At 42.5% G+C, this 27,845-nt stretch overlaps 1 protein-coding gene across 1 annotated transcript; it reads right to left on the reverse strand.

Annotated features, from left to right (window-relative positions):
• Positions 1 to 90: 90 nt before the first annotated feature.
• Positions 91 to 27,831, reverse strand: xpo7 (exportin 7). Its single transcript, XM_028025184.1, has 28 exons — positions 27,725 to 27,831; positions 18,684 to 18,830; positions 17,367 to 17,460; positions 17,066 to 17,232; positions 16,078 to 16,143; positions 15,315 to 15,419; positions 13,912 to 14,077; positions 12,815 to 12,888; positions 12,621 to 12,740; positions 12,392 to 12,538; positions 12,129 to 12,301; positions 11,047 to 11,240; positions 10,860 to 10,965; positions 10,592 to 10,727; positions 8,758 to 8,831; positions 8,582 to 8,662; positions 8,102 to 8,165; positions 7,887 to 7,995; positions 7,687 to 7,793; positions 7,518 to 7,606; positions 7,315 to 7,422; positions 5,713 to 5,795; positions 5,414 to 5,628; positions 3,889 to 4,027; positions 3,646 to 3,803; positions 3,468 to 3,566; positions 3,258 to 3,385; positions 91 to 2,264 (listed from the first exon to the last, which is right to left on the reverse strand). The coding sequence occupies exons 1-28, from the start codon at positions 27,755 to 27,757 to the stop codon at positions 2,171 to 2,173; spliced, it is 3,276 nt and encodes a 1,091-aa protein (XP_027880985.1). The 5' UTR covers positions 27,758 to 27,831; the 3' UTR covers positions 91 to 2,170.
• Positions 27,832 to 27,845: the final 14 nt, after the last annotated feature.

Below are 27,845 nucleotides of genomic sequence, written 5' to 3' on the forward strand. Positions count from 1 at the left end.
GAAACGTTGGTGTTGGGGAAAGAAAAACTTTGGAGTTCTGAACCGGCAGAGGATCAGAGTGAAGATCCAGAGGAACAAACCCACATTCAGCAGTGTTGTAAAAATCAATGAGGTTTATTTGCAGTCACAATGCTTACACTATATGTAGCAGACATCCAAACAACTCAAACAGCTATTCACTCTATGGACCCAACACATTCAAATCAGGGACACAAACCAAACTTAGGAACATCCGTGAGTGCTGACATGGTTAGAGATGAGCTAGTTGTCACAAACAGTTAGCAGCAACATCGTACAGAGTAACACACGTTGCTAAGAGACGCCTTTACACTGTCCCGACTTCTACTGAGGTTCTTCAGGCTGAGCTGGTCTCCATGTCGCCACGCTGGCCTCCCCTTCTGATTATTCAGAGTCTGTCTTCAGACACACACACACACACACACACCTTGGCCATTTGAGCTCTACCGCAGTTCACCAAGTGACAACACACACACCAGGCAACAGAGAGCCACACCACTCCACACACACACACACACACACACCCACACACCCACACCCACACCAAAAGGACTTCACTGCAGGACCCAAATGGGGGTCCGAGGAATCCAGAGTGTAAACAAAATGGTGGATACTGCACCGAGCCTGCCAGAGGGGGAAACGGAGCTGCGACCATGTTGCTTACATGTCGTCAAGCAGCAGGCGTGTGTGACGCCTGCAGGACCGTCAGGCTTTAAAGGAAAAATCTGCTGGAGGGCGGGGGTTGTTTTTCTGTTTGGGGTTTCTTTCTGATCAGCTGCGACACTCAGACTCCCGACTCTACGGCGTTCAGGCAGGACAGCAGAAACACTGCAGAGCAATTTAGTGCTGGTTGGTGGTAGAAGACAGAGGGAAGAAAGAAACACTGAGCAGATGTTTCACTGCAGCCGGAAAGCAAAGCAGCAGTGAGGAATGATGCACAAATGCTTCTTTAACTCCTTCAGAAAAAACTCCATAATGTTTAAAACTACAGCAGAGGAATGGTCCGCCTCCAATCTCATGCTTATTAATACTCACTCTGGATTCTTTAGGTTTTATTGATTATTTTTGTTTTAGATTACAGATAACTTCCATATTTGGTCTCTGTTAAATGAATAACTCTTAAAGACTGCTTTTCTTATGATCAAAACGGATGAAAAACTAGCATGAGTGAAACCCTTGGAGAAAACAGAGAGAAGTGTCAGAGTGGGACCACATCAGAACCACTTGACGTTTAATTACCTCACTGATGAAGAGATTTGGTGAAACCCAGCCAGAACATTGGCTGCGTATTAATATTTTGTTGTGGGGAAAGCCAGAAGTCAGTTAGTGTCACGTTCCAAAACTAAGAAGAAGAACCGAGGAGCAGCAAACCCACGCGGGAGATTTCTCTGCTTCCTCCTGCTGGATAACGTTTAGGAGCCATGTTGAAAAGTTGGACTAAATAAAAACAGCAGAATGTTCCTTTAAGAGCTGCCTCCCTGCTGCTGCACAACTATTTACATCACTTCAAACAGAGACTGAGAAAAATGTACAGCATGGTGCTCTGACTCCCTTTCTGTTAGTGTGTGTACCTCTGCCCCCCCTCGTCCCCCACGCAGACGGACAGTTTGCACTAACTCACTACACTGTAAAAAGCTCAATCACACGTGGGTTCAATCCTCAACTCATCATCTGGTTTAAATTCGATCATTATAAACATTGTTCAAAATGTTACGAAAAAAAAATGTACACTTGGTTTGTTTTTTTTCTTTTTCTGTGTGTTTTCTATACAAGGCAGGCAGAAGCGGGTTACTACGGTTACCGGTGTTCGTCCTCTGCGGTCCCGTTTCCTCCGTTTCTCAGCCACAGCACTCTCGCCTTCCTCTGTCAGTGATTTAGAGTGCCAAGACGTGCCAAGACATGCAACCCCCCCCCCCCTCCACCAGGTGAGTCAGACCAACACGGACTGGCTTTAAAATAGATCTGTATATATTTATATATGCTTATATCAAAAAGAAGGCGGGAAACTTTAGTCGATGTGGTGTCGGGGTGAGAAGATGTCCCTTAGGCATCCCGGCCCAGGGAGGAGGCTGGGGGAGGCGGGGGGGGACGCAGGGTGAGGGTCTGGGGGGCGCCTGCTCTGCAGCTGGGTGAGGCTCTGCCGTGTGGAATGTCAGCTCATCATGTCGTTGCTGTTGACGCCGTACGTCGAGTTCTTCATGCTGTCATTGACTTCCCTCCTGAACACGGACAGGTTCTGTGTGAACCTGCACACACACACACACACACACACACACACACACACACACACACACACACACACACACACGTGCAGCTTTAAACTTCAACCATCACAGATCAAAGACTCAGACGGTTTTACAAGAGTACGACTTTAAAAACACATCCTGCAAAAGGAGAGCAGAGGGACAGGTGGACGGGCATAAATAAAGCCCCACTAGGCTGAGAGGTTCTATTAGTACCAGAACATACTGGGCACACTTAAAGGGGCGGTGCTATGTGTTTTTCCAGTCACATACTGCCATGTTATAGCAGTCAAGTAACTATATTAACTTCATTCAGTTGTTATGAAAATACTTTATATATCAAAGATGACTGAAATAAAATTTTATTTTGATATTTACAGTCTTGAAATTGGGCCTCTGTCTCTTTAAAATCTCCTGCTCTTTCTGAGACTCTACCCTCAGCAAGTCATCACAACATGGCTCCTCTATTAACCCTTTCACAACGTTTTTACCAGCGTTGCACTGAGAAGAAGCTCCTATAATGAGTTCAGCGGATCCACAGTTCCACCAGGTGTTTGCTAATTGCTGCTGGCTAGTCTGAAGGAGCTGAGTGGGGGAGGACTGCTCTGTGAGGGGGAAGCTTGGAAACTACAGCTTTGAGGAGTAGCTACATCTCGAAAGCGGCACTAGGTCCACCCAGGAGTCTTGCTCATTTGAAAGATTGCCATGGAGATTAAAGGATTTCTCAAACATGCATGGAATAATCAAGACAGGTATGTGTTTGATGAGTGAATTACATTATAAAATGATGAAAAGCTCAGAAAAGTTGATTTTAAGCAATACTGCCCTTTAAAGCATTTAAACTTCAACGTGACTCTGACTACTCTGCTGTAGCTAGGCAACATGGCCGTAACAGGGTCACTTCTCACCTACAGTTACTGTGGGATTTGTAGTTTAACCACTAGAAGGGACCCCGGCCCTCAGGAAGACAGACAGACAACCTGAAACCCGACCCACCTGTCTCGATTCTTTGTTAGAAGGTTTCGCTCTATTCCCTCCATCAAGTTCTCAAAGCATAAGTGCATGGCCTGCTGCTTCTCAGGAGGCTGGCTGCTGACGATGCTGTTCCTCAGGTCAGCGAAATACTGCAGGACACACAAACACACACACCCGTTGAAACACACTCCCTAAAGACAGCAGCAGGTGAGAGCAGAGGGAGGAGCTCACCTTCTCATTGAGCAGGATAAGGCCCAGCAGTGGCCTGGACATGGACCACTGATTCCTGCAGTCCTCGAAGATGATGATGTTCAACACGGTGGACAGCATCTGCAGGACGACACAGAGACGGTCGGTCTGAGCGGACGTAGCGCGCCGCCACGGGAAGCTGCGAGCTGATTGGTCTGACCTGCTGGATCATCTCTGGGTGCTGCTGCATGATGTGCAGGAAGCGGTCGTCTGTTGCCATGGGAGCAGGCCTCTTCTTGGTGGAGCGTGACAGCTGCTTGAACAGGTAGGTGACTATGTGGTCCAAACTGGAGCAGCAGCCGGTGCACACCATCGTATCTGAGAACAGACACACAGAGAGAGAGAGGTGAAAACCCAGATCGGACCGTGGTCCCGGTCAGACCGGACTGCTGCCAGGCCTCACCCAGCGCCGTGAGGCCTTCTGATATCGATGACAGGATGTACATGACGACGTGCGGCTCTAAACTGGCGATGAAGTTCATGTGGTCCTGAGTCAGAACCTCCAGCAGAGAGTAGAAGGACTGGCTGAGCTTCGGGTAATCCTGCAGAGATAGACAACACACACACACACTTCCTGCTTTCACTGCTGAACACTGATCAGAAAATCTACATCCACCTGCTGGTTTCCTCCACACGTCTCAGTCCTTCTAAACTATCAAATATCCGCATCCAATAACTTTCATCAGACCATCTGCAGGTAAACCTAAGACTTTTTAAGACCTCTTTGGTTGACACGTTGAATGAAATGGAACACAAAAAAACCTATAAGTATTGTTTTTTGGCTGTGATGCCTCCCAGACATCTACAACCCATAAAGCTTAGCTTAAAACTGTTACGCCATAGAAAGCACCTAGCATCTTAGTGAGATGTGGGCAAGTGGCAAAAATGAACGTCGTCCATCCAACTGGACCCAAGATAGACACAGAAATGTTAGCCAGCAAGGGTCTGTTAGCAGCTAGTTAGCGGTAGGCTTAGCTGCCTGGAGTCAGAGAACAACGATGTCACCAGGTGACTCAAACTTTGGCTTGACCAAAAATCCCACCAGAAAAATTGTGACGTGAGATTCAACAGTCCTGCCACCACAAAGTTTAAGAGCTGTTATTAATGAGTTTAAGGCCAGCTTACAAAAAAAGAAGAAAATCATTTAAGACTTTTTAAGGCTGGGTGGACACACTGGTCCCAATAACACATTTTACTGGACAATAAAATGTCCTACTAATTGTCGCAATAAAATTGTTGTTTTGAGACCATTTTTAAGTAATTTATTGAAAACTGTGTGATAATGCAGGTTCACCCTATCAAACACCAATAAACTGTAATTTTGTAAAGAACACTTAACACTAGAACTGGAAGATATTTTAAATATCCAAAATAAAACCATAAATAAAATGTTCCTTCCAAAAATATGAATCATCAGAAAAGAAATGATCAAACTAATTGTAATTTATCAAGCAATTAATTATTAGTTTATTGCAATATGTTTATGGGCAGGCATTAAATATAGGATCTGAGAAATATGAAACCAGACGGAGGAAAAGAAGGATATAATGGAGGGTAGGACACAAGGGAGGAAAGAAGGAAGGACAAATAACAGAAGTATTAAGTATGGAAGGGATGAGGAAGATAAGGAGCTGGGTACAAGTATATAAGGAAGGAAAGGAAGAAGGGAGAAAGTGCACAAGGATGGAATGACAGGAGGAAGGAGTCACAAAGGAAAAACAAAAAGAGAAGAAAGGAAAGGCACAGGGAAGAAGAGGAGGATGAACATGAGGGACTCAGACACACGTAGCAGAAAATCCTGAAACCAGATTCCAGACTGTTTAGGAAGCGAGCATCAACAGAGAGCATCCCATAAAAACAAAGAAGTGGCTTCATTTTGAGGTCATTAGAGACATCCTGTCTGACCACAGGAAAAAAATTCAACATACTAGTAAGTCACTGTGAGGGATGGAGAGCAGTAGTTTGATGAAGGTCTGCAAGGCGTTGTCCAGGGCGTCATCGCCATAGAGACGGAAGACCCCAAAGTTGACGTAGTTTCCGCTGAGCACGGCCTTGAGCATGGCGAAGCACACGCTGACGCCCTTCAGCTTGACGCCATACACCTGGTCCTTAGGAACCTCGCCCAGCGTCAGGATCCGGTTCCCTGGGGGACAAACCAGCTACTGTTAGCTATCATTAGCTACTGTTAGCTTCCATCACACTTCAGGCTGCATTCCAGTCCAAATACCGTATGTGGTGATCATCTTGCTGGTTTCCCTGAACAGCAGGATCCCATTTGGTGACGATACGTCAAACTGAAGCCGCTGCGATCTGCAGAGAAAACAAACTGATTGTCTGGCGTCACACAGACGCAGCAGAGTGGGCCGGCTATCGCTGAGACCCTCACAGATCAGTTCAATTTAGATTCATTGGGTCACAATTTGATTCCTTATTGATTTAAATATTAACATATTTAAATATTAACATATTATTAACAATATTAACATATTTAAATCACTTATTACTAAACATTTGATTTAGTAATAAGTAGCATACAAATAATTAATTAAGGAACCCAATAATATTTATAGGTATAACTTGTTTTAAATTTTTTCCTGCCAATATGAACTGTGGCACATGTTACTTTTAACAGTGTAAACATGAACAATTTTGAACCTGTAAAATTTCTGAAAATAAAACTGGCACAATACTTAATGAAACTAATGTTTCATGGAGACGTTGTCAGGATGGCTGTTTATGTGTTCATCCATCCAGGAGATCACATCATTCTTTGCTTTTCTTATTATTTATTAATCAGCTGATATTGCAGCTCCATCTGCTGGATGGCAACAGAAACTACATCTTCTGCTTGTTTCAGCAACATGTGCCATGTCACATGTGACTTCTGTCCACTTCAATGAGAAGACTGGAACCAGCTGAGTTCTGGACCGGAGTGTCCGACCCGACTCTCCAGTCGTTTCAGTAATAAGACAAGGGCAACACTGAGGTCCAACAGAACCAGCAGTCTGTATTTATATGGATGTCATTGATCTATATGACTCAGTACTATATGAGCCTGGAAACCAGACTCAAACATATCAAAGCGGTTGGTTATTGTTAAGAAACAATTCAACAGTTGAAACAGCATTTCCAATCATTTCACTGATGAATGGACGGTTGGAGATCGGCCTGTAGTTCTGCTGTAGTGATTTGTCAATTTGTCCAGGTTGTTGTTTTTTTATCAGTAGTTTGATAGCTGTTGTTTTTAAAGCTTGGTGGAAACAGCTGATGAGAGCGATGAGGTTTCTGTTCAGATCAGATCCAGGCTTGTGAGCCTATCAACTGTGGCAAATAAAATTCATTGTTAGTCTTTTGATTTCTGCAAAGAGCATTTCTCTTGCACGTCTTAGTGTGGAGCGATAGCTTCACAGTCTCTCTGTATATTTCATAATAAATGTGAAGTTGGTTTATTTCAAAAACTGTAACGTAAACACTTTTTTCGCATCACATAAGTCACATGATCATCAGTCTGATGTCACACCAGGTGCAAACCACAAAGACGACGACAAGAAGTGATAGTAGAATGATAAGTTTTAATGACTTATCACATGAACAAACTTATTAACATGTGATTTGAATCCCGTTTCTTATTTAATGGAAACACCACTATTGCGATATTGTGGGTTTTTTTTTTTACATTAGCAGAATATTGACTAAGTTGTGCGCACGTTTGTAATGGAAATGGAGCTACTGACACCAGTTTAAAACTGGAAACAGTCTGGTGGAACCAATGGGCTCATGATAGTAACTCCAGAGTCCTAGTCCACTCATCATGACAGGAAGTGTGTACCTGTTGTGAACGAGCTCCGCCATTAGCTTGAGGACAGGAGTGGTGCAGGCCGGGTCGTGGTACCACAGCTCGATGGCCCGCTGCAGGATGGGCATGTACGTTGGGTATCTGCAGAGCTGGTTAAGGACACTTCAGCTAGGTCAGTTACAGTGAGAAGAGAGACAGCAGCTGGAGCGAGGGACGGAGGGAGGAAGGAAGGATACATCCAGTCGAACAGCATCATGAAACTTGTCTTGGCGTTGAAGGCAAACGCGATGCCCCGGAGGTCTCGCACCAAACCCACCAAAGTCCTCTAGAAGAGACGGACAGGGAACCGTTAGGATGCTAGGGCAGAACCAGAACAACCAGAGGAAGTGTGTGTGTTCACCTCACCTTGGCTTCCTGCTCGTTGAATGTGTTCGTACTCAGCATCTGAGCCACAGCCTCAAACGCAGCAGTCAGAGGTAACATGAACTGTTCAAACTGGTCCTCGTCCTCACCTGCACACACACACACACACACCCCACCATTAAACTCCCACCAGCAGAGATAAGCTAACAAGCTAACATGTGACTGTGTACGTTTGTGTTTACCCAGATCGACCATGAGCAGGCGACCCAAGGCCGTGTAGAAGGTGGTCCGACAGCGCATGTCACTCAGGTTGGACTGGTTGTTCACGCCCAGGAAAGAGAAATGCTCACTCTGTTGCAGCACAAACACCGACACACTATGTTAGTGTGTGTGACTGTGATGCGTGGGTATTCCAGTCTGGAAGTGTGATCTGGACCTGGTCCAGGGAAATACTCACGGTGTGGTTGTTCAGCATGAACTGGACAGCGCTGAGCTTCACCAGCTTCCTCACGCTGCTGTATGTGCACAAACAGGAAGTCAAGGAGAAACTCGCATCCTGATGGGATCCTGATCAGCAGCAGGAAACGCTTTTCCTTATAAACAGCACATATGAAGACCTGGATTACTAACTGAGGCTCGTCATGCTTTAATTTACATGACTGAAATGAAAGTGAGCGTCTCTCTGTGGACAGATATAAACACGCTGATGAAGTTACACAGAAATCTGGTCAACCAACATTAGCAGCTCTGAAGGTTGAACAGATTTCTGCAGCAGCTGTGTCGTATGTGACAGTTAACTCTGAAGAAAACACCATTCAGCCTGAACTGGATCTCCTAATTCTGTCCTTCTGCCATCCTGGATGTTCAATGGTTCTGCCAGTTAATCCCGGGTCAGGATTCTCAAAGACACACACTTCCACACACTCTGTAAGGATATCCTAAGGAGAGGTCGTTCAGCAGCTGGAGGGTTTTGGACGTGATCGGCTCACACTGGCCCCAGTACTTCAAGTTTGTAATGCTGGAAGAAACAATCAGACAGTCAAATGAACCAGTCCAAACTGTCGGGATACAAAGTAGTGTAAGGAAAACACTCCTCAGACTGAGGCTACTTACATTTTCCCTATAAAGACGCTGAGTACCATCGTCTCATCGTTCAGCCCCAGAACCTCTGATAATCGTCGATAAAGCTGGAAAACAAAGATGTTTCAATGACATACAACTCATCAGATTTCACCTCCTACAGGTGCTGGATGTCTGATGACCACACGATTCTCTCCTGAGGCAACATACAAAGAAATCAAAGTCCATATCATTTTAACACAAACTTCTTGGGAGCCACTGTAGAACATCCAAAGAGCCACTGGTTGCACACCCCTGACCTCTGACCCCTGACCTATAGCCGTCTTCAGCGTATCTTTAGTCTTTGTTTACAGCTTTATGGAATGCAATACATGAAAAATGTGACTGAATACTTCTGAATGTACAATAATTTTTGGATGAACAGTTGTCATTTAGATTGTAGAAAAAAGTTGACAAATTAATCAAAAACAAAAACTCACAACTGAGAGATAGCAGAGCAGAAATCTGTTTATTGTTGTAAAAGTCTGCATTCCCACTGAAGTTTATCTACCTAAATGCATGTTTTTATGTTTGTATGCAATCAGAAAATGAAAACACTGAAGGTTGTCCACTGCAGGGACGTCCCAGTGTGATCTGAAGTATCAGATTAGGCTCCTCAACCATTGTTCAAAGACAACAACTGGAGATCCTGATACTTGTTCTACCAATCAGCCGAGTTTTTTTTTGTGCAAAAAATAATCTATACGTATAAGCCCTATAGATTATTTTCTAGTTGTAAATAATAAAAGACATTTAGTCAGAGAGACCTTGTGCTGGGAACAACTGTCGTATCATGTGACCTGCTCCTCCTGCAGTATGCAGCTGAAATACTAGTTATTACATTTTATGATGTTCAAAGCTAAGTTTCTGAGGTGGGACAAACTTTCCAGAAGGTTGTGTTGGATAAAGAGCCAAATTAAAGTCTAACCAAGATGTGCAGGACAGAGCTGGAGACCTCTGGCTCTGCTTTGGGATTTAAAGGGGCAGTATGATGTGTTTCAGGCCACAGTCCCTTTATGTAGCACAACCAAGTAACTATGTTGCCTTCAGTTGTTATCAAAATGCTATTTATCAAATATGACTTAAAAGAAATTCTACTCTGTAATTTAAGACTTTGAAATTTGGCCTCTGTCTCTTTAAAAACTCCTGCTCATTCTGAAACTTGCATTGCGAAGTGGAAGTCATCACAACATGGCTCCTCTATTAACCTTTTATCAACCATTTCACCAGCGTTGCTCTGAGAAGTAGCTCCTATAATGAACTCAGCAGATGGGCAGGTTCACCAGGCGTTTGCTAATTTCTGCTGGCTAGTCTGAAGGAGCCGAGTTGGGGAATCGAAGCCCTGAAGCTTGGAAACTGCAGCTCTGAAGGGGAGGCGGAGCTAGATCCCCCAGGCGTTTTGCACATCTGAATGGTTGCCATGGAGATTAAAGGATTTTTCAAACATGCATGAAAAATCAAGACAACACTCTAGGTATGTTTTTGATGAGGGAAAAACATTGTAACATGAAGCTCAAAAACATCGATTTTACATAACACTGCCCCTTTAAAGCTTCACTTTCATTCTTTTTCTCAGAGAAAACCTTTCCTGGTTGCAGCCTAGCAGATCTCTGGCTACAGATCAACAGCTTACTGCCATGTTTTCTTTACAGACACAACTGCTACAAAAACACCACCAACACCACAGTTTCTACTTTCCACCACTTATCTGAGAAGTTCACAATTTGCAGTATGTGCCTTAAAAAGGGAGAACAAATGTCAGTGTGCATCACGACAGCGCAGGCTTCCTGTGATCCAGCCCGCTCCACAGCCGTGTGCAGTGCCTCACCTTTGAGGACTTCTGCACCTGGTCGCCGATGTAGATTTTTCGGAACTGTTCGAAGAAGCTGAGCATGGCCAGCTCTAGCCTCTCGTTGCCTGCCTGAGCCAGCCGGGAGTCCGTCAGGTTCATCAGCTGCAGAACCCTGACATGCAAACCAAACCTGGTCAGGAACTACAGCATGTTGAAAGCATAAAGACTGGGACGGTACCTCAGTCAAGTTAGGCCAGTTCTCTGTTTAAATGATTCTTAACAATTCAACAGATACGCTTCCTACCGGCAGACCAACTCTCCATCCATGGCATCCTGCTCATCCGTACTGGCAAACGACACCCGTCCACCGATCACGGCTCCGATTATATAGACCAACCATGTCAACCGACCTGCAGACAGAAGACAAAAGCTGAGACTCTACCCGACGCAGCCTGACGCAGCTGGGTTTGAACGCGTTTGGCTGGCCGTACCCTCCTGCACGGTGACGTCTGCAGCACTGGAGTTGGTGGACTGCAGCAGCTCCTGGTAGGTCTGAGCTGCCTGGTCAAACAGCTGCACCAGCAGAGCACACGTCTTCTCGTACTCACACCGGCCGATGGTGGACAACTGGTCCAACTGCTGCTGGACCAGCCCAGCGTCATCCAGAGGGTCCTCTAAGCCGTCTCTGTGGAGAGAACCAGAGGATCGGATGTAGCAGTATTTATGCATGCAGGCCTCCCTCCCAAAGGGTTACCTAGTTCACAGCGCCATCTGGTGCTGCTGGCAGAAATGCAGAGTTAAAAACCCAAGTGAATAGATGAGCCAGCAGAGTCAGACTGGTGTGTTCAGGAAAAAAATGTATTTTAAAAACTGTACACAGCAGCTACAGCCCTCAGTACAGCACGTCTCTCTGCCCGTTCCTGTCAGATTACTGTCAAATAATCAACCACTGCTGCTGAAAATGATTTTAAAAAAAAGAAAGAAGAAAAAACACTGAGGTCGACATTTGGATAAAACCAAGTTAGTATGTAGCCTATTTATTCTAAGAGGAAATTATTCTTCCACCAAAGCACTAGTTAACTTTTTCAAATTCTGCTTGGAAATGAGTTTTTTAAACCTTCCAGATTATGAAAACTTGGAAAACAGATGCTTGGTTTGAGAAGATACAACATATTTTAGAAATATGCATTTTTACATTTCAAGCTTACAAAGTTAATCATAGTGATTAATCACAATGCTAATTGTGATTAATCTGATTAAATTTTTAATCGATTGGCAGCACTAAAAAGCATCCAAAATAAACAAATAAACGACGGCTAGCCTGGCTGGGTTTCAGTTGTCAACAGGGCTTCCTGTGTAAAAGCTGATTATTTTCAGGCTCATTCCTTCTGATCATGTTTCTAGTTGTTATCATGAAACCTAGCAACATTCATGTGCTGTCTACAGGGAAAGATATCTGAGAAATGGAGGTTTGTCCATCGTCAAATGTTGCAGGAGGATGAAATCAGAAACGTTGTGTAGACTCATGACAACCACTGTGATCTGCGGTTCTGACAGCCTCTGTAGAACCTACCTGAGGATGACGTGGACCGACTCCAGCCGCGACGTGATGTAGGCCTTGGTCACCTCTGGGGTGTAGGTCTCCAGCAGGTGGGGCTCGGTGGCTTTGACGTAGGGGACAGACGCTGCCAGGCGCTGCCACAGACTCAGCAGGTAGTGGACACTGTTGGGGGCAAACTCCCAGTGCTGCAACCCCACAGAACCCCCAGACTAGCTGTTAGAACCCACAACTTCCTGTTGTTTTAAACTGCTTGGAGTGGAAGCTGACAGCCTCACCTGCAGGCTGGTGACGGTGAAGTTGGCAATGAGACGGATCACCTCAGGGTAGTTCTCCACTTTGACCAGTTCTCCCAGCTGGTAGTTACTCTTCAGCCTCGCCAGCAGGCGGCAGAACTCGTGGTAGTTGTTGGGATCCGGCAGACACTGTTGCACAAAATAAAAAGCATCACAAAGCGGCACCTGATTGGACAATCAGGGGAGCGTTCGGGTCAGGTGACTTCCTTACTTGTGGGTTCGCCAATATCCTCTTCACGCCGTCCACCAGATGGGAGAGGAACTTTGCTCGCTCTGCATTGTTGAAGAGAGACCGCCTGACAGAGGCGATCTGAACTAAACAGGACAGTACCTGCACAGGAATACAACCGGCTCAGAATCCGACAGAAACCTTACGGCTCCGCCTCCAGCTCAGCTCACACTTACCAGCGGGGAAAGGGACGGAGGGAGGGAATGATATAAATTGAAAAACAGCTGCAGGGTGGAGGAATCGAGAAACGCTGCAGGAGAGATCAAACACAAAGTTAATAGAGAACATCTGACTGTTTGGAAATTTTCATTTGCAATCTGGACACTAAATATAATTTCTTTCCTCAAACCAATTATGTACTACTTTGAAGCCGAGTGTCAAAAAATGAAGAAAAGTTATTTATCTTGAATTCAAAGTACTGTATTTTCCGCACTATAAGGCGCACCTAAAAACCTTCAATTTTCTCAAAAGCCGAGAGTGCGCCTTATCATCCGGTGCGCCTTATATATGGACCAATATTGAGCCACAACAGGTCTCGCAACTACGGTAAGCAGCTGCCGACTTCATTTTCCCCCGTAGAAGAAGCGCGCTGTGCACTCTGGGTTTTGTGTAAAGACCCCAAAATGGTTCCTATTAAGAGACACGCTTACGATGCAGAGTTTAAGCTCAAGGCGATCAGTCACGCAGTAGAACACGGGAATAGAGCAGCAGCCAGAGAATTTAACATGAACGAATCAATGGTTATAGCGGAAGTGGATATATATTGTGATGGCACTAACGTTTGATTTACCGTAACATTATCAGACTGTTTTTAACGTGTTTATTGAATCGAGGAAACTTCCCTCCACTATATGTTATACCTTGCTGTTGTTAAAAGATAAACTGTGTCACGAAAATACCACGTCACTTACTTTACCTCAGGGAAAATAATAAAACAGCTGTTTATTGATTTTGGGAATGAACGGAGTTTTCAGAACGCTGGTTTGTAATTTATTAATAAAGTTTGACTGACAATATCTGACTGTTTTGCTGACATTCCCTTTAGCGCAGCTCCATCTAATGGATGCATAACGTAACCCCAGCCTCTATTGTAGCATCTATTCTATGCGCCTTATAGTACGGAAAATACGGTACTGCAACGTGAACTATTTATGATCCATTTATGATTAAAGCCTCAATTAATTTGAAAAGAAATGCATTATTGGAGCTTTAACTTGGAGATGCCCCTTTTAGGGCTTTCTTCTGAACAACCCTGAGCTCAACACTAAGTTACCTGATCTCCATGATGTTGGAATCTGTACAGTGCAAAGGTCATCTGATGACTCGTCTGTGGAAGTTCCTATAAAATCAAAGTTGAGGCAATTGTAGCTGAGCTTGAGGAGCTGCATCAGCAGGCCGTGCTGGGACTCATCGTTCAGGTTCAGGTTCTTCCCTGAAGCCTGGAAACGAGACAACGGAAACGCCACCATCACTTCCTGCATGCTAGAACTCCACTGGTCACTTCCTGCCTGTGTTGGCTCAGAATCACAATCAACTTTATTCACCATGTTTCCGTACACAAACGATGAATTTCACTATGGTTTTGTTTTGCTCTCAATGAAAACATTTGAAACATTTTAAATATCTAAAGAGGGGAAATAAAACATGTAAATTATGTTATGTATTTTCCATTTTACAGCACAATCAAATAATTATGTTACCTGTAATTCTTATTATTTGTATGTATATCAAACATGACTTAAAAGAAGTTTAACTTTGCAACTTAACACCTTGAAATTGGGTCTCTGTCTCTTTAAGAAGCTCCTGCTCTTTCTGACAACTCTGCCTTCATCACGTCATCACAGCAATGGTCCTCCATTATGCTGTTTACAACTATTCTTAGGAGAGTTGCACTGAGAAGTAGTTTGTGTGTTGAGATCAGCAGCAGAGCAGTTCCACCAGGTGTTTGCTAATTGCTGCTGGCTAGTCTGAAGGAACTGAGTGGGGGAGGTGTGTGTTTAGGGACCCAGAATGGTTGCCATGGGAGATTAAAGGATTTCTCAAACATGCATGAAAGAATCAAAGCCACATTCCAGGTATGTTTTTGATTAGAAAATGACATTATAACATGATGGAAGGCTCAAAGAGGTCAAGTTCACATAATACTGCTCGTCCTTTAACTATATAGAAAATGAATCTCACATACAGTGGTTTAAATACAAGTATGAAACAGTTTGTCCACAGCAACAAAATGGAAGGAGGAAGGGACTAAAGACATGGCTACAGTGCAAAGATGAGGATAGGAGAAGAAGTGAAAATGGTGAAAATGCCCTTGAGCTGAGGACTAACATCTGAGTCCAGGAGGAGGCGCTGTGGATCTGTACAGTGTAAGGAAATTGGTGCAATTATTTTGGAAAGATAAGACAGAAAAAGAAAACAGCAGAACCAGCTAAATAAACTAGGGATTGTTCTGTTACAGTGCAACAGCTTTGACCTATTAAAACCTAACAACATGCAGTCTGCACAAGCTGCTTTATTTACCTCTTAGTAGTAGTAGTTTCTGACTAGAAGAAGATTTTGACGTATTTCCCCAATCAACTTCCCAGTGCATCTTTGTTTAAAATAAACCATTTTTTCCTAACTGCCCATTTGAGAGAGTTGGACTCATTCTCCGACCCCGTGACCTTTGGGACTGACCTGTTTGAGGAGGTTGCAGGAAAGTGTGAAGATGTCAAAGAGCGAGGAGTCTCTGAACGATGACGCAATCTTCCTATGTTTGGTCAGCGGATGCGTTGTGTCGGCCTGAGGGAGACAGAAACATGAGGGGCGACTCGGCTTCCTGATACTGAGGAACAGCAGGGAGGTGACATCATGTCATGTTAATGACATCATGTTAATGTCAATGGTTTGTTTGTTTTCTGTTTTTTATGACTGTATTTTTGTGTTTAATGATGTAAAGCACTTTGAACTGCCTTGCTGCTGAAATGTACTGTATCAATAAACTTGATTGGTTGATTGATTTAAGACTCAGTTTATACCATAATCAGAGAGTCCAGGCTGCAGGCAAAACAACTTTTTAAGTGTAGATCCTAAATAAGGAACATAATCTGGAAATTCTAAAACTGAATTATGTTGGAGCAATCTGCTGCCACTGATCAGTTTACAGTCCCAACAGGCTTATCCAGTCACACCAACACACTGCTTCAATCTGAGCAGCTTGACTTTTGTTCTTAAGAATCAAAGCAAACATTTGGTTTTCCATGTCTCCACCTGGCAGGCGGCACAAATGAAAATCTTTACATTTTCCATCTTTAAGCTGCTGGGAATAGCTTAATCACTAGAGTGTGTCACATGATGAGCCCTCCAATCCAGACCGGAGCGCTCTGAAACCGTTAGCGGCTCAGATTTATCTTGCTTCCACATCTACGCCTCACACTGAAACACTCACAGGAAAACTTACCTGATTTATCTCGTTCGTCAGCTGGGACAGGATGGTGACACCTATGATGCAATGCTCCACGCTGTCCTGGAAACACACAGTTCCAAAGTTTAGGCTTGAACTGAACAGCAGGTCCAGAATCGTTCTCAGGTTCACGACCATTTTCAGTTGTTCTTCAGCCTAATCACGTAAATTAAAAATCTGAAAATAAATTTGCTTAATGAAAGCACGGCAATGTAAAAACAAAAACAAAAAAACACGTTTTTGATAAGTTGTTGTGCTGGGATGAGGTGGATTATCCTCAGATGTATTTTGTAAAACCGCAATGGAAACATTGTTTTGAACCACACCAGTCACATAATCATTACTGGATGTTATTACTGGGAAAAGGCGAAGAAAACAAGAAGTAGTCTTTTTCGTGGTTTGTAGTTTGTTTTTTTCGGTCAAAGTGCGGCTGGCTCCACTGTAAAATTTCCCCAAAATGCCACATATGTAGGCCGTCCCAAGGAGGCGGGGCTTGTTGCGCCAACGTCTGAACAAGACGCTGACGTCTCCTCTGATTGGCTGATAGATGATGAACGCTAGCACTATGGCAGAATTATGAATACTGTATATTTCATAACTGTTTACATCTGTTGCTACCATGATTTTCAACTTGTCATGTGAACATGCATGATTTGAATTTCATTTCTTATTTAAGGAAACACAGCAATTGCAAAATTTTGCTTTCTTGACATTAGCAGAATACTGACAAAGATCTGCACACATTTGTAAAAGGAGACGCGCGCACACACGCACACACACACACACACACACAGAGAGAAAACAGAGATAAGGAGAGAGATGTACAGAGATTACAGAGAGTCTGAAGCATAGAAACACCATCATTTCCTAGACTTTTCCAGCCCACACAGAAACTCAAAGCTTCTCAATGCATCTGAAAGTAGACCACTTTCTTTGAACTCAGAACTCTGACAAGGAACCATCTCACAAGACTTGAGATTCTCACCTGCAGGAATCGCGTAACATCAGCGATGACGTTTCTAAAGACGTAGTCATCTTTCTGACAGTCAAACCAGCCCAGTTTGGTGATCCGAGCATAAAGCTGGATCAGAGCCTGGGTCACAAATGCTGCTAACTTCGGCCGTGTTGCCAGGTAATTCAACACATAGTTCCCTGTGTGTTACATAAAACAACATCCCACTTAAAAGACATGTGAAGACTGCTTTGATTTGTCAAGAGCACTAAGGAGAGTTTTCTTTCATGTTGAAAAAAAAAAAGATGGCTGCCAGAGAAACAAATATACTTACGAATGTCAATGCGTTGCTCAAGGGGTAAAGGGTTACTAGTCCGAGACACCAGTTTAGATAAACAAGTGGCGGCAAGTAGCTGAGAATAAGAAGACTGGGAAGAGAGCAGAGATATAATGTTAGCTAGCTTGTAGCTTAAATTAAAAATCCAAAAATAAATCTTGTATTATTTTCGCTATTGATGTAATGTAAAAAAAATTATGTGGACAGAAAAGAAAGATGTATGAACTAGGACCCCCTCCCTGGGCTGCCACCTTACTGTGGCAGAGGGGTTTGAGTGCTGCAAAGAGCCTAGGAGATATCCTGTCATGGGCTTCATGCCACCAGTAGGGTCACCCAAGGCAGACAGATCCTAGGTGAGGACCTAGGAAAGTCCAAAGCCCAAAGACCCCTTGTGATGAGTAAAATCAACAGAAACAATGTTCCCTGGGGACACCGGGGCCCCACTCTGGAGCCAGGCCTGGAGGTGGGGCATGTTGGTGAGAGCCTGGGCTTCAACCCATGGAGCCTGTTCGGGCACACCCTGAAGAAGAGACATGGGTCCCACTTCCCATGGGCTCACCACCTGTGTGAGGGTTAGGGCTCTTGGGATGTGGAATATCACATGGCTCTGGATCCAGTATCCTTGAGAGGAGTTGGACACTGTTTCACTCTGGAGTTTCCCTGGTGAGAGACGTTCAGCCGGAGGGGTTCTGCTCGGTGCCTCTACTTGTAACCCCCATCTTGGTACCTGTATGTTATGGTTCACTCCAGTGAATGACAGGATAGCCTCCCTCTGGCTATGAGTGGGGGGACAAGGTCTAACTGTTGTTTGTACTTAGGCACTTAGATTACCCACCCCTGGAGCTGCTGGTGGACAAAGGAGGTGAAGGATGATGTCAGGCTGAAGATGCAGTCCTGCTGGACCTCTCTGGCCTCAAAAGAAGCTGAGGTGTCCTAGTAGTCCAAGCAGCATGCAACTCGGGTAACATGGAGTGATTGGCTAGAGGATGTATTAGACCTACAAGCCTCAGTTCATATCCACTTATGTACAGAACTACCTATTAATATTGTACGTTTGCACTAGTCAATTAGTTTTTCCCTTGTGAACAGGCCACCAAAACTGGATCCAGCACAGGTTCTTGTAATTCTGGCTTTGTCATTGACATGATCAGGGCTGTACTGCCACCTGTTGACCACACTCACTGTATCTCTATTTGTCCACTTAAAGACATAAAAAGCCTGTAAAGTATTTTCTTTGAAGTCACACTGCAGCACGTTTAATCAGAGAAACAATGATTAGTGGTGAATGAAGTGAGTCCCCCTGCAGACACTTACACTGCCTCTCTCCAGCAGCAGCTGACATTTACTGAGACAGTCAGGGCTGTTGGTGAACTCCACCAGAGCTTTCTCTGCCTGGTGTCGCACGGCGGTGTCGGTGGTCTCATACAGCTGCTTACACAGGATCTCCAGCTGGGCAAGGCCCTGCACAAACACAACACACAGTAATCACAGACAGATCCCACAGACAGTTAACTTTCAAGCAAGTCAACATTCCCTTTTTCACTGAGAACAGCTTAAGTGTGGGACCGTTTGGTCTCCGGTTGTAGCCAACAGACGAAAACATGGGCGTCTGTTTTTCACCTGTTGTGAAGAAGAGACGGCCTCCTGTACATTAATGATATCAAATTCCTGTAAGGTGCTGAGTCATGTCTGGTGACACAGAGATGCCGGTCACTGATCAATTCAAAATGGTGGAGCAGGCAGGTTATACTGCAGCAGCAGCAACAGCAGAGGAGCTTCTATTGGCTACAGCAGCACTGCGGTGCAGCAGGTGTATGCAGGAGTTGCATCTCGCACACTCACTCTGTAGTCCTGAGATAAGAGCTGCGCACGGAGCCCTGCCTGCACACGTGTCATCTGCTGCATGAGATGAGCACCAACAAACTTAATTACTGCTGATAAACCTCCACATAAATGACTATTAAAAGGACAGCAGCGGTTGGCAGGCTATGAGTGACAGAACAAGACGTTCAGTTCAGTCTGAGTCTTTGATAAAGTTTGATCAGCAGATTCATCCCCAAAACTAGGAGGAAAACCTCCAACATAACCATGGTCAAAGAAACTAAAGAGTTTATCAGTAAAAGTGTTTTTTTTAATAAAATATTTAAATATTAAGGTTGAGCTCAGCTCCTCACAGGTCTGCCTGAAAAATCAAACCTCCAGCTGCAGCTGAAGCAGAACGCTGCTGCTGGCGTTCTGACTAAAACCAGGAAGATAGTTCTATAGTCCTTACACTGAGAGAATAGACTCTAAAATACTGTTGTTAAACCATCCAGAAAACTTCAGAGATAAACCAAGAGCCTTTAAATCAAGACTAAAATCCATTTGTTTAGCGCTGCCTGTGATGAAGTTATCGTGACAAACAATAATTTTCAAGTAACATAATAGTCATTGCATAATAATGCAATAACACATTCTCACAGAGCTTGAGAGTGAAGTGAGACTGATACATATATATAACACATATACAGTGAACCCTCGCTATAACGCGGTTCACTTTTCACGGCCTTGCGGATTTTTTTGTGCAGTTTTTTTTCACAGTGCATTGTGCGCTGCGTCCTGATTGGCTAAACAGTCTCCGCGCTTTTTCTCTGCCTGTGTGCCAATAACGTTACGGTATTTAAATATACGTAATACAGCTTGGCAAATTTTGGCAAATATTTCTGCCCAGAATAAAAAAGAGTGACAACAACTACCGATAACTATGTTGTTCTTTCGAAAAAACACACCTGCACCACAGGCTTCAGAAGAAAAAGACACTAGAGAGCGGAGTCAGGCTGCAGCGTCAGTCAGAGGCGCAATGAAATACGCGTAGTATTTACAAGTAGTTATTTACAAGAAAGCGTTACATTTGTTTAAAAATGCTTGGGCCTGAAAACAGGTTTTGTTCTTTGGTTTCAATGTAGAGTATTTAATTATTCTGTATAATAATTGTAAAAAAACAAAGGTAACTACTTCACGGATTTCGCCTATCACGGGTTCTTTTCGGAACGCAACCCCCACGAAAAACGAGGGTTCACTGTATCTTTGTGAAAAAAGAATGAGTGACATTAGCATTTACATCTCACAGATGTTAGCTCAGCAGGTGATCCAACACACACCTGGCTCTTAGTTTGGGCCTGCAGCTTGATAATGTTTATGTAAATGAGTCACACCACCAGCAAATCACAGATGGGTCTTAATTCAATTACCATATTCCTTGCAAAAACCCCCAAAAAACAATGACAACCAGCAAATCAAAATACTACATCAAGCTGTAGACATTACTAAAGCAAAATGGTAAGATTCAGAAAAACATATCACAATGAATTTGTAACCAAAAGATATTTAGTTAAGCATGGAAATATGCTTCCTATCCTTAATATTTCTTTTAATTTCTTCAACCTTTAAATGTAACTTACTTTATGACCCCACTGGCCATTATGACATACGTAACTGGAGTGCAACATTTTTATATTTATTTAAATGATACTTTTTTTGTTCGCCTTTTTACAGAGACGTTATAGAGTTGGCAAGAATGTCTTCCAAAAACACACATTTCCATATTTTCAAATTTACTATCAACTTTTAAAAAATTTTTAACACAAAAACACGAAAACAATGGGCCGCTGATGGACCGCCTTACCAGCAGGCTTAGCTAGTTTTCTGAGGGAAACGCTGTGAAATGGGAGTATTTTTATTGGTATCAACTTTGATATTTTGGTATTATAACAACCCTAATACAGATAGTTGAAAATATTTACAAAGACAATTAGATTAATTTTTACACTTAGGCAAAAGAGAAACTCAGGGTTTCTCCAAGAAACCTGCCAAGTCCAGTGGTTGAGGCACTCAGGCAGTCATTCATCCAGTGGTGTGTCGTGTTTTTGAGCTAAAAAATGTTTAAATGACAGGAAACTTGAAAATATCACTTGACAATTATATGTTATTAGAAGATTAATACCTGAACTCCAACTATTAAGTCTTAAAAATGCAAACATTTAAAAGAAATTTTTTATAAATAAGCAATGCATAGCCTGGTGGGGAGGCAAGTAAAGCCTGGTGGCCCACCAGGCTTATAATACACTGGGGAAAACCAGCTTCTGAATGGGTGGAAATCAGAAACCTGGTGGATATCTGAACCAAAACACAAGGTCAGAGCTGTCCTGATGAAAGATCTGTGATTTGAGGATTTCTTTCCTTCTGTTGAAACATGTTGGTGTGCTCTGTAGCAGCTTTGAATACGGAGGCAGAAGAACGGAGGAACTAAGGAACACACTGAGCCCCGCAGCTGTTGCCTCCATCCAGCTCATATTTGGACATTGTTCATGTCCTGATGTACTCCTCCTGAGTCAGCCAACAGATGGAGCTGGCTTTCCAGATCTAAATCCAACTATTTCGGTTCTCATTTAACTTGCTTTAGGCTTACAATAGACATGTTTTAAACTATGAGTGGGTTTCTCATGCAGCCGATTAGGAACTGATTCAATGTTATGATCAACAATTTCTCTGGGACCGATGTTTTGATGTAGCTGTGTTCAAGTGAACTAAAAGTCCGGTCCGGTAAAGGTGCAGAGAATTATCCAAATTCTACACTTCTTCAGCTTACATAGAGATGAAAAAAGAGCGACAACAGCTACCGATAACTATGTTCTTCTCTCAAAAAAAAAACACCTGCACCGCGGGCTTTAGAAGAAAAAAAAACCCGCTACAGAGCGGAGTCAGGATGCAGCGGCTCAGTCAGAAGAGCAGTGAAATACACATGAGTCACTATTAGTCCTACTGTACTTAGTTTCATTTTTTATTTTCTCCCGTTCTAATCCAATGACTCAGGTCGCGGTGGGGCGGCGCTGATCTCCGCAATTCGGGCACGGGAATCCGCTTTCACTTCATATTAAAATTATTATTTTACAGTACAGTAGTTATTTGTAAAAAAATAAATAAAATGTTTATACAGTACTTTTTATTTGTTAAACAAATGTTTGGGCCTGTAAAAAGGTTTTGTTCTTTGGTTTCAATGTATTATGGAGTATTTTATTGTATAATAATTGTTAAAAATAAAGGTTCCTACTTCACGGATTTCGCCTACTGCGGGTTCTTTTTGGAACGTAACCCCCTCGAAAAACGAGGGTTCACTGTATTCAACAAAACAATTATTTTATCAATTGTTTTGATGATTAATCAGATAAAACAACATGGGCACATCTGACATTCTGCAGATCTTTATTTCTTTTTAAATATGTAAATATTGCAATATGTAAATATGTATATTTTTTTAAAAAGACAACCTAATAGAAAAAAAAAGATAAAAAATACTATTTCATTAATACAGACTTATATGTGATACAGTCACTGAATCAGTTGTATTCCATCAAGTACTTAAAAAAATTGTAATTGTTGTTTTATATATATTTAAAAACAGCAGATAACCCAAACCTGAAGGCAGCTACCAAAGCTACCTGGGCTTCCATTGCACCTACACTGACCCACAAAGGTAATTTTATTTATATAGCACATTTGTGCCTTGCTGAACATGGCACAAGTGGATCTCATCCATTCCACAGTGCATTGATGCAATAATTCATGCAAGAGGAGCCAAACCAAGTTTTGACTGGATGGAAATGATACTTTTCAGAATATTTGGGGGTTTTTTCAAAACATTTTTTAAGTTATACTCTAATAAAATATAAAAAATTTCTGAGACCCTGAATCTTGGGCTTACATTATCTATAAGCCATAATGAGCAAAACAACAAGCATTTCACTGTATGCATGGTTTCTTTTAGAGTATACTAAGCCTGGTGGGCTGCCAGGCTTCACTTGTTTCCCCCTGCCCGGCTAAGCGTGGCTGGTTAATTTATTTTAGATAGTTGTTTTTTTAATTATTATTATTCACCAGTAACAGTGGCAGCAAAGATGAGTTTAGAGTTGATGCTTTGGGTGTCAGGTGTTGTCTCAGAGTCTGGTCTTGCTGTGTTTCATCCTCACTACATGTAGGAAACTACCGCAGCAGCACTGTCCTCTGTCTGCTGTTAGCTGGCATGTGAAGAAACATTTAGCTGGATGCTTCAGGAAAGTCAGATTTGTTAGATTAACTGGTTACCAGCTTGTCAGATTTACTGAACTTCCAACTTTGTATTTGAGGGACTAAAACATAAGAAGCAGGTTTATTGCTCTGTCAATAATAAAGCATGTTTCATATGTTATGTTTAGATAAAAATAGTGAAGATAATTGGAGCAGTCTTTACTTCAAATTAACATTTTTTCAGCTGAACAAGAGCTTTAGATCAGTGTATCTTGTCTTAAATGGCATGTTTTCAATGTCAATCCTGCTTGGAAAAATTATGCAAACCAATTAGAATATGGTTAGAATTACAGTTTTCCCCAAGTCAGGTTTTTCCTTTAACAGCTAAGTGTTAATCTAGCCTAATTGTGCTAAAATCCTTACTGTGATTTCACAGCATAAGGATCCATTTCAACTGGAGCGGTAGTTCCTGAGAGAAAGCCTGCCTCCGTTTCCCACCAGCTGAGAACATCATTAAAACTTAAACTGTTAATTAAAAACCAAGATCCCACCTTGTTGAAAACTAAGCTTATTATTTTCATTATGAGCTGATATTTTAGGGTAGTACCAGCTGGTTAGATCTGTTCATGAGATTTCTTAGAAAAGAATATACACAATAAAACAAACTAACTTAAATGTGTCTACATACCGAAAAGAAAAACACATCGTAATCATACTTTCGTGTTTTTGCACAAAAGTATGATTGTGTAGAAGATCAGCATTAAACAATTTCATCCAACATTGACCAGTAGAAATATTTCAGATTTTCAACTGAATGTCAAACTTCAGGATATCTTCACTGCTGCTTCCAGTGTTTCTTTCTAGTGTGTCAATAAAGTTTTTAGCAGTTTATTTTTCTGACCTGGCTTTAAAGTGCTGCCACATCAACAACTGATGGAAGTCATTCAATGCTAATTTAGTATGATAATAATCTGACTGCAACTGACCATCATTTAGCAAGACTGACTTCCTATAGACAACAAATGTCAAATTTACTGTTTCACCCTTTGCTGCCCCCAGTACAACTATTAGAGCAGTTAGTTTTGGAGAATGACAGCATAACCATTATTACACTAATAATAATAGAAATCCTAGATAACAATCAGAGCAATACAATTTTCACTTAATGAACATGGAAAAAAAAACAAAAAAAACAAACAAACAGTTTTTACATGCATTACATGTGACCTGAGCTGATGATGTATCAAGTTATAGCAAGCTGCCTGATTTGTACATTTCAAGTGTGAATCATATAACTTCAATTTAGGCCTGAAACAACTAATTAATAAGATTACTTGTGATGAATTGATTGTTGAAATAATGGTCACCTGATTTTGTAATTGATTAATCATTAACAAGAGTAGGGGTCGTTTTTTGTTTTAATTCTTTTAAGCACCTTTTGCTATCCAGATGTCAATCTGCTATCTTGTTGACACCTTGCTATCCAGACTGAGATCTGGATAGCAAATCCCAAGAAGTAACCACCATGTCAGCTGTGCACTGTATTGATATTCAGTTTTTTTTAGCTGCAAACTAAATGAATGATGTTGCATTTTGGCCAATTACATGATTATTTCCTTATTCGAAAATAAGAAAGTTGGATCTTTTAATGCATTTTTAATCTGCAGATGTTGTCCATTTTCTTGTCTGATTAATCTTCAGATTAACAGTCAGAAAATCCATTACTACAATAGTCGTTACTAGCAGCCATTAGGTATAATTAAAGCCGAATGACAAGTTTTTGAAGCTTTTTGAATCTGGTGAGGATTGTGTCTCCTTGCTTCACATCGTTTTCAATACTTTCAGATTAAAGTTTTGTTTCCATCCTCAGCAGCTTCTGAGACACGACCCAACCCGAAACGTTCTAATGAAATTTTGTCTTTTGATTCGTCACCCATTATGAAAATCATTTCTGCTTGGCAACGTGAATTGGATCTAAACTCAATAACACCAGCTTTCATCAAAAGCTGAACATCAGATTTTTCAGATAACTGATTAATTTCATAACAACCCTTCATAACATTCTCTCACTTTTTTTAACCTACTTTAGAGCCAAACGTTGTTCTATTGAGACTCAAATGCCACTGAATGTAAACGAAGTGCAACACAGAGCTCAGTCCAGGGTTGGTCAGTGTGGTGATGACAGGGTGTGTAGATTCAGACAACCTACTGATGCACCTACACATGAGGTTACACAGCAGAGCACAGCAGGGCAGGTAGGCACTACTCCATGGAGGAACCTTCAGCATTCCGTGATTTCACAGCATAAGAGGTACCATCATTACTGCGCAGACTGCTCACTCAGGTTTTGTACCTGAGTGGAGTTGTTCACCTTCCTGTAAGTCAAAATAAATTTCTGCCACATGTTTGTGCATCTAAGAATTTCATTTGTGTTGTTACCAAACAAACATGGCGTCAAACAGCTGTGCTACAGGAATATTAGCTGCACAAACATATCACAATTAATTCATATCAATTACATTTGGTTTTGTTAAAGAGTGTATATGGGGGATAAACTTTATTAAACTCTTAAAAAATTAAGAGGGGAACATTTTTGCTGTGCCTACTCCTGCAAATACATTGATTATAAAAGTTATAATGTAATTTATGCTTCAGAATTTTTTTTAAATAACTCTTCACCATTCTGAAATTTATATAACAAGTACAACAAGCTTGTTAATTGGCCTCCTGTCTGATTTTTGCAACTGCAATTTCCAAACAGGCAAATTTGTAATCAAATATAAACAATGGTAGCTTTCTCTTTGCTGGTTGGAGGGGAGTGCATAGCAACAAGTGGGGGTGGGTCTATACTGGTCAGTCTGATGCTAAAAAAAACTTGCAAACCGTTTGTTGGAAAATTAGAGTCAGTTTGAGAGTGGGACATTTTAAAACCCCCTAAAAGCTCATAATCTGTCTACTGAGGATCCTTCTTCAGTTGATCAGTCATGTAGGTTCATTGATAAATTCAATATTATGTTTTTCATTTTAGTTGTAAAATACACTATTTTACACGCCACATCAAACATCAAATGACCAAAAATCATAAATAGTCATAAAATCAAACATTAATTGTCTGCGTGGTGTTTTAAGCCACTTTTGAGCAAAAAGTAGTTTTTATATGCAGAATTCCTGCTTCGTTATGTAGGGCAGTTTATATCAAAGCTTATTTAGGTTGATGTGTGCTGTAGATTCCTGCCCAGGTCGATCTTGGCCAGGAGAGCATCCCATAAACATACAGGGTGAAGCTTGCTGGGATGCAGCGACACTCGGTATCCAAGATGCAGCTCGCCTCCCGTGGGAGTTCACTCACATTCACATAAAACGCGAAGCATTGCTGTGTGTATTTTTTCGTATTTAGTGTCCGGTAGGTTATCCACAACACTCTCACACTAAGTGGAAAAATCATGTTAAATCTTTCTCACGACAATCAATCGGCGAATCGGAAAGTTGAGCGCTGTCCCGTCTGAGATTCCTTACACATGTGTCCGGACCCGAACACGAAGCAACAGAGCGGGCTACACATCACAACACCGCACCGCTAAGCTCCCTCCGGTAACAGCACACAGGGGGGAAACCTCCCCGGTGCAACTTCCCCTTTCCCTCATCCCGTGAAGATGAAGTCATTTTCACTGACAAACATTTCAACACACTGGGTTATGTTTTCAAAGAGCTCGGGCGGGAGAAGTTGACGTCTGGCTGCAGCTAGTGTTAGCTTAGCATGCATCAGCGTCCGGATAGCCAACAACAGAGACGAAAATAACGTTTTATTCCAACGGCAAAGTCTCCGGCGTCACACCGGTCCGCTGCTCCTGACAGGAAAAATGCCTCTAATGTGGAACATATTGGCGCCAACTCGCACTTAACCCCTGCACGTTAGCCTGAAAGCTAGTGGCACACAGTCAACCATTTGTGTTTTACTGTTTATTTCCCCCAAACACGCAAGTAATGCACGCTATCATACCGGTAGTGGTAAACCACCAGCTAAAACAGACACTTGGAACCCCACAGACTGGAACTGCACGCCACCACAGTGTCTGTTTTCGTTCCGTCCAGCAGCTAACACAAGCTAACGCAATGACAGCAGGCCACGAGTCAACACAGGCTGCCTCATCCTTTCTTTTACTGCCCACAGTCCCGCGTTCCGACGCCCACTGCATTCCCTGGCGCTGCACACCGGCTCCGTACCTGCACCACCGCATCTGGATCAAGGTTCAACCTCATCTTCCCGCTCTAGAACAAACTGTCGGTAACAAAAACATGAAACCTCTACTTACCTGCACATGATCCGCCATTTTTCTCCATTTCATGCACCTCTCACTCCTCCGCTTATGGGTATGTTAGGAGACAACAGCGCCCCTTCTGGTGGCGGCTCGAAATTCAGTTGTTCGCATCACA

Source organism: Xiphophorus couchianus, chromosome 8 (genome assembly GCF_001444195.1).
Source record: "Xiphophorus couchianus chromosome 8, X_couchianus-1.0, whole genome shotgun sequence".
Taxonomy (NCBI): domain Eukaryota; kingdom Metazoa; phylum Chordata; class Actinopteri; order Cyprinodontiformes; family Poeciliidae; genus Xiphophorus; species Xiphophorus couchianus.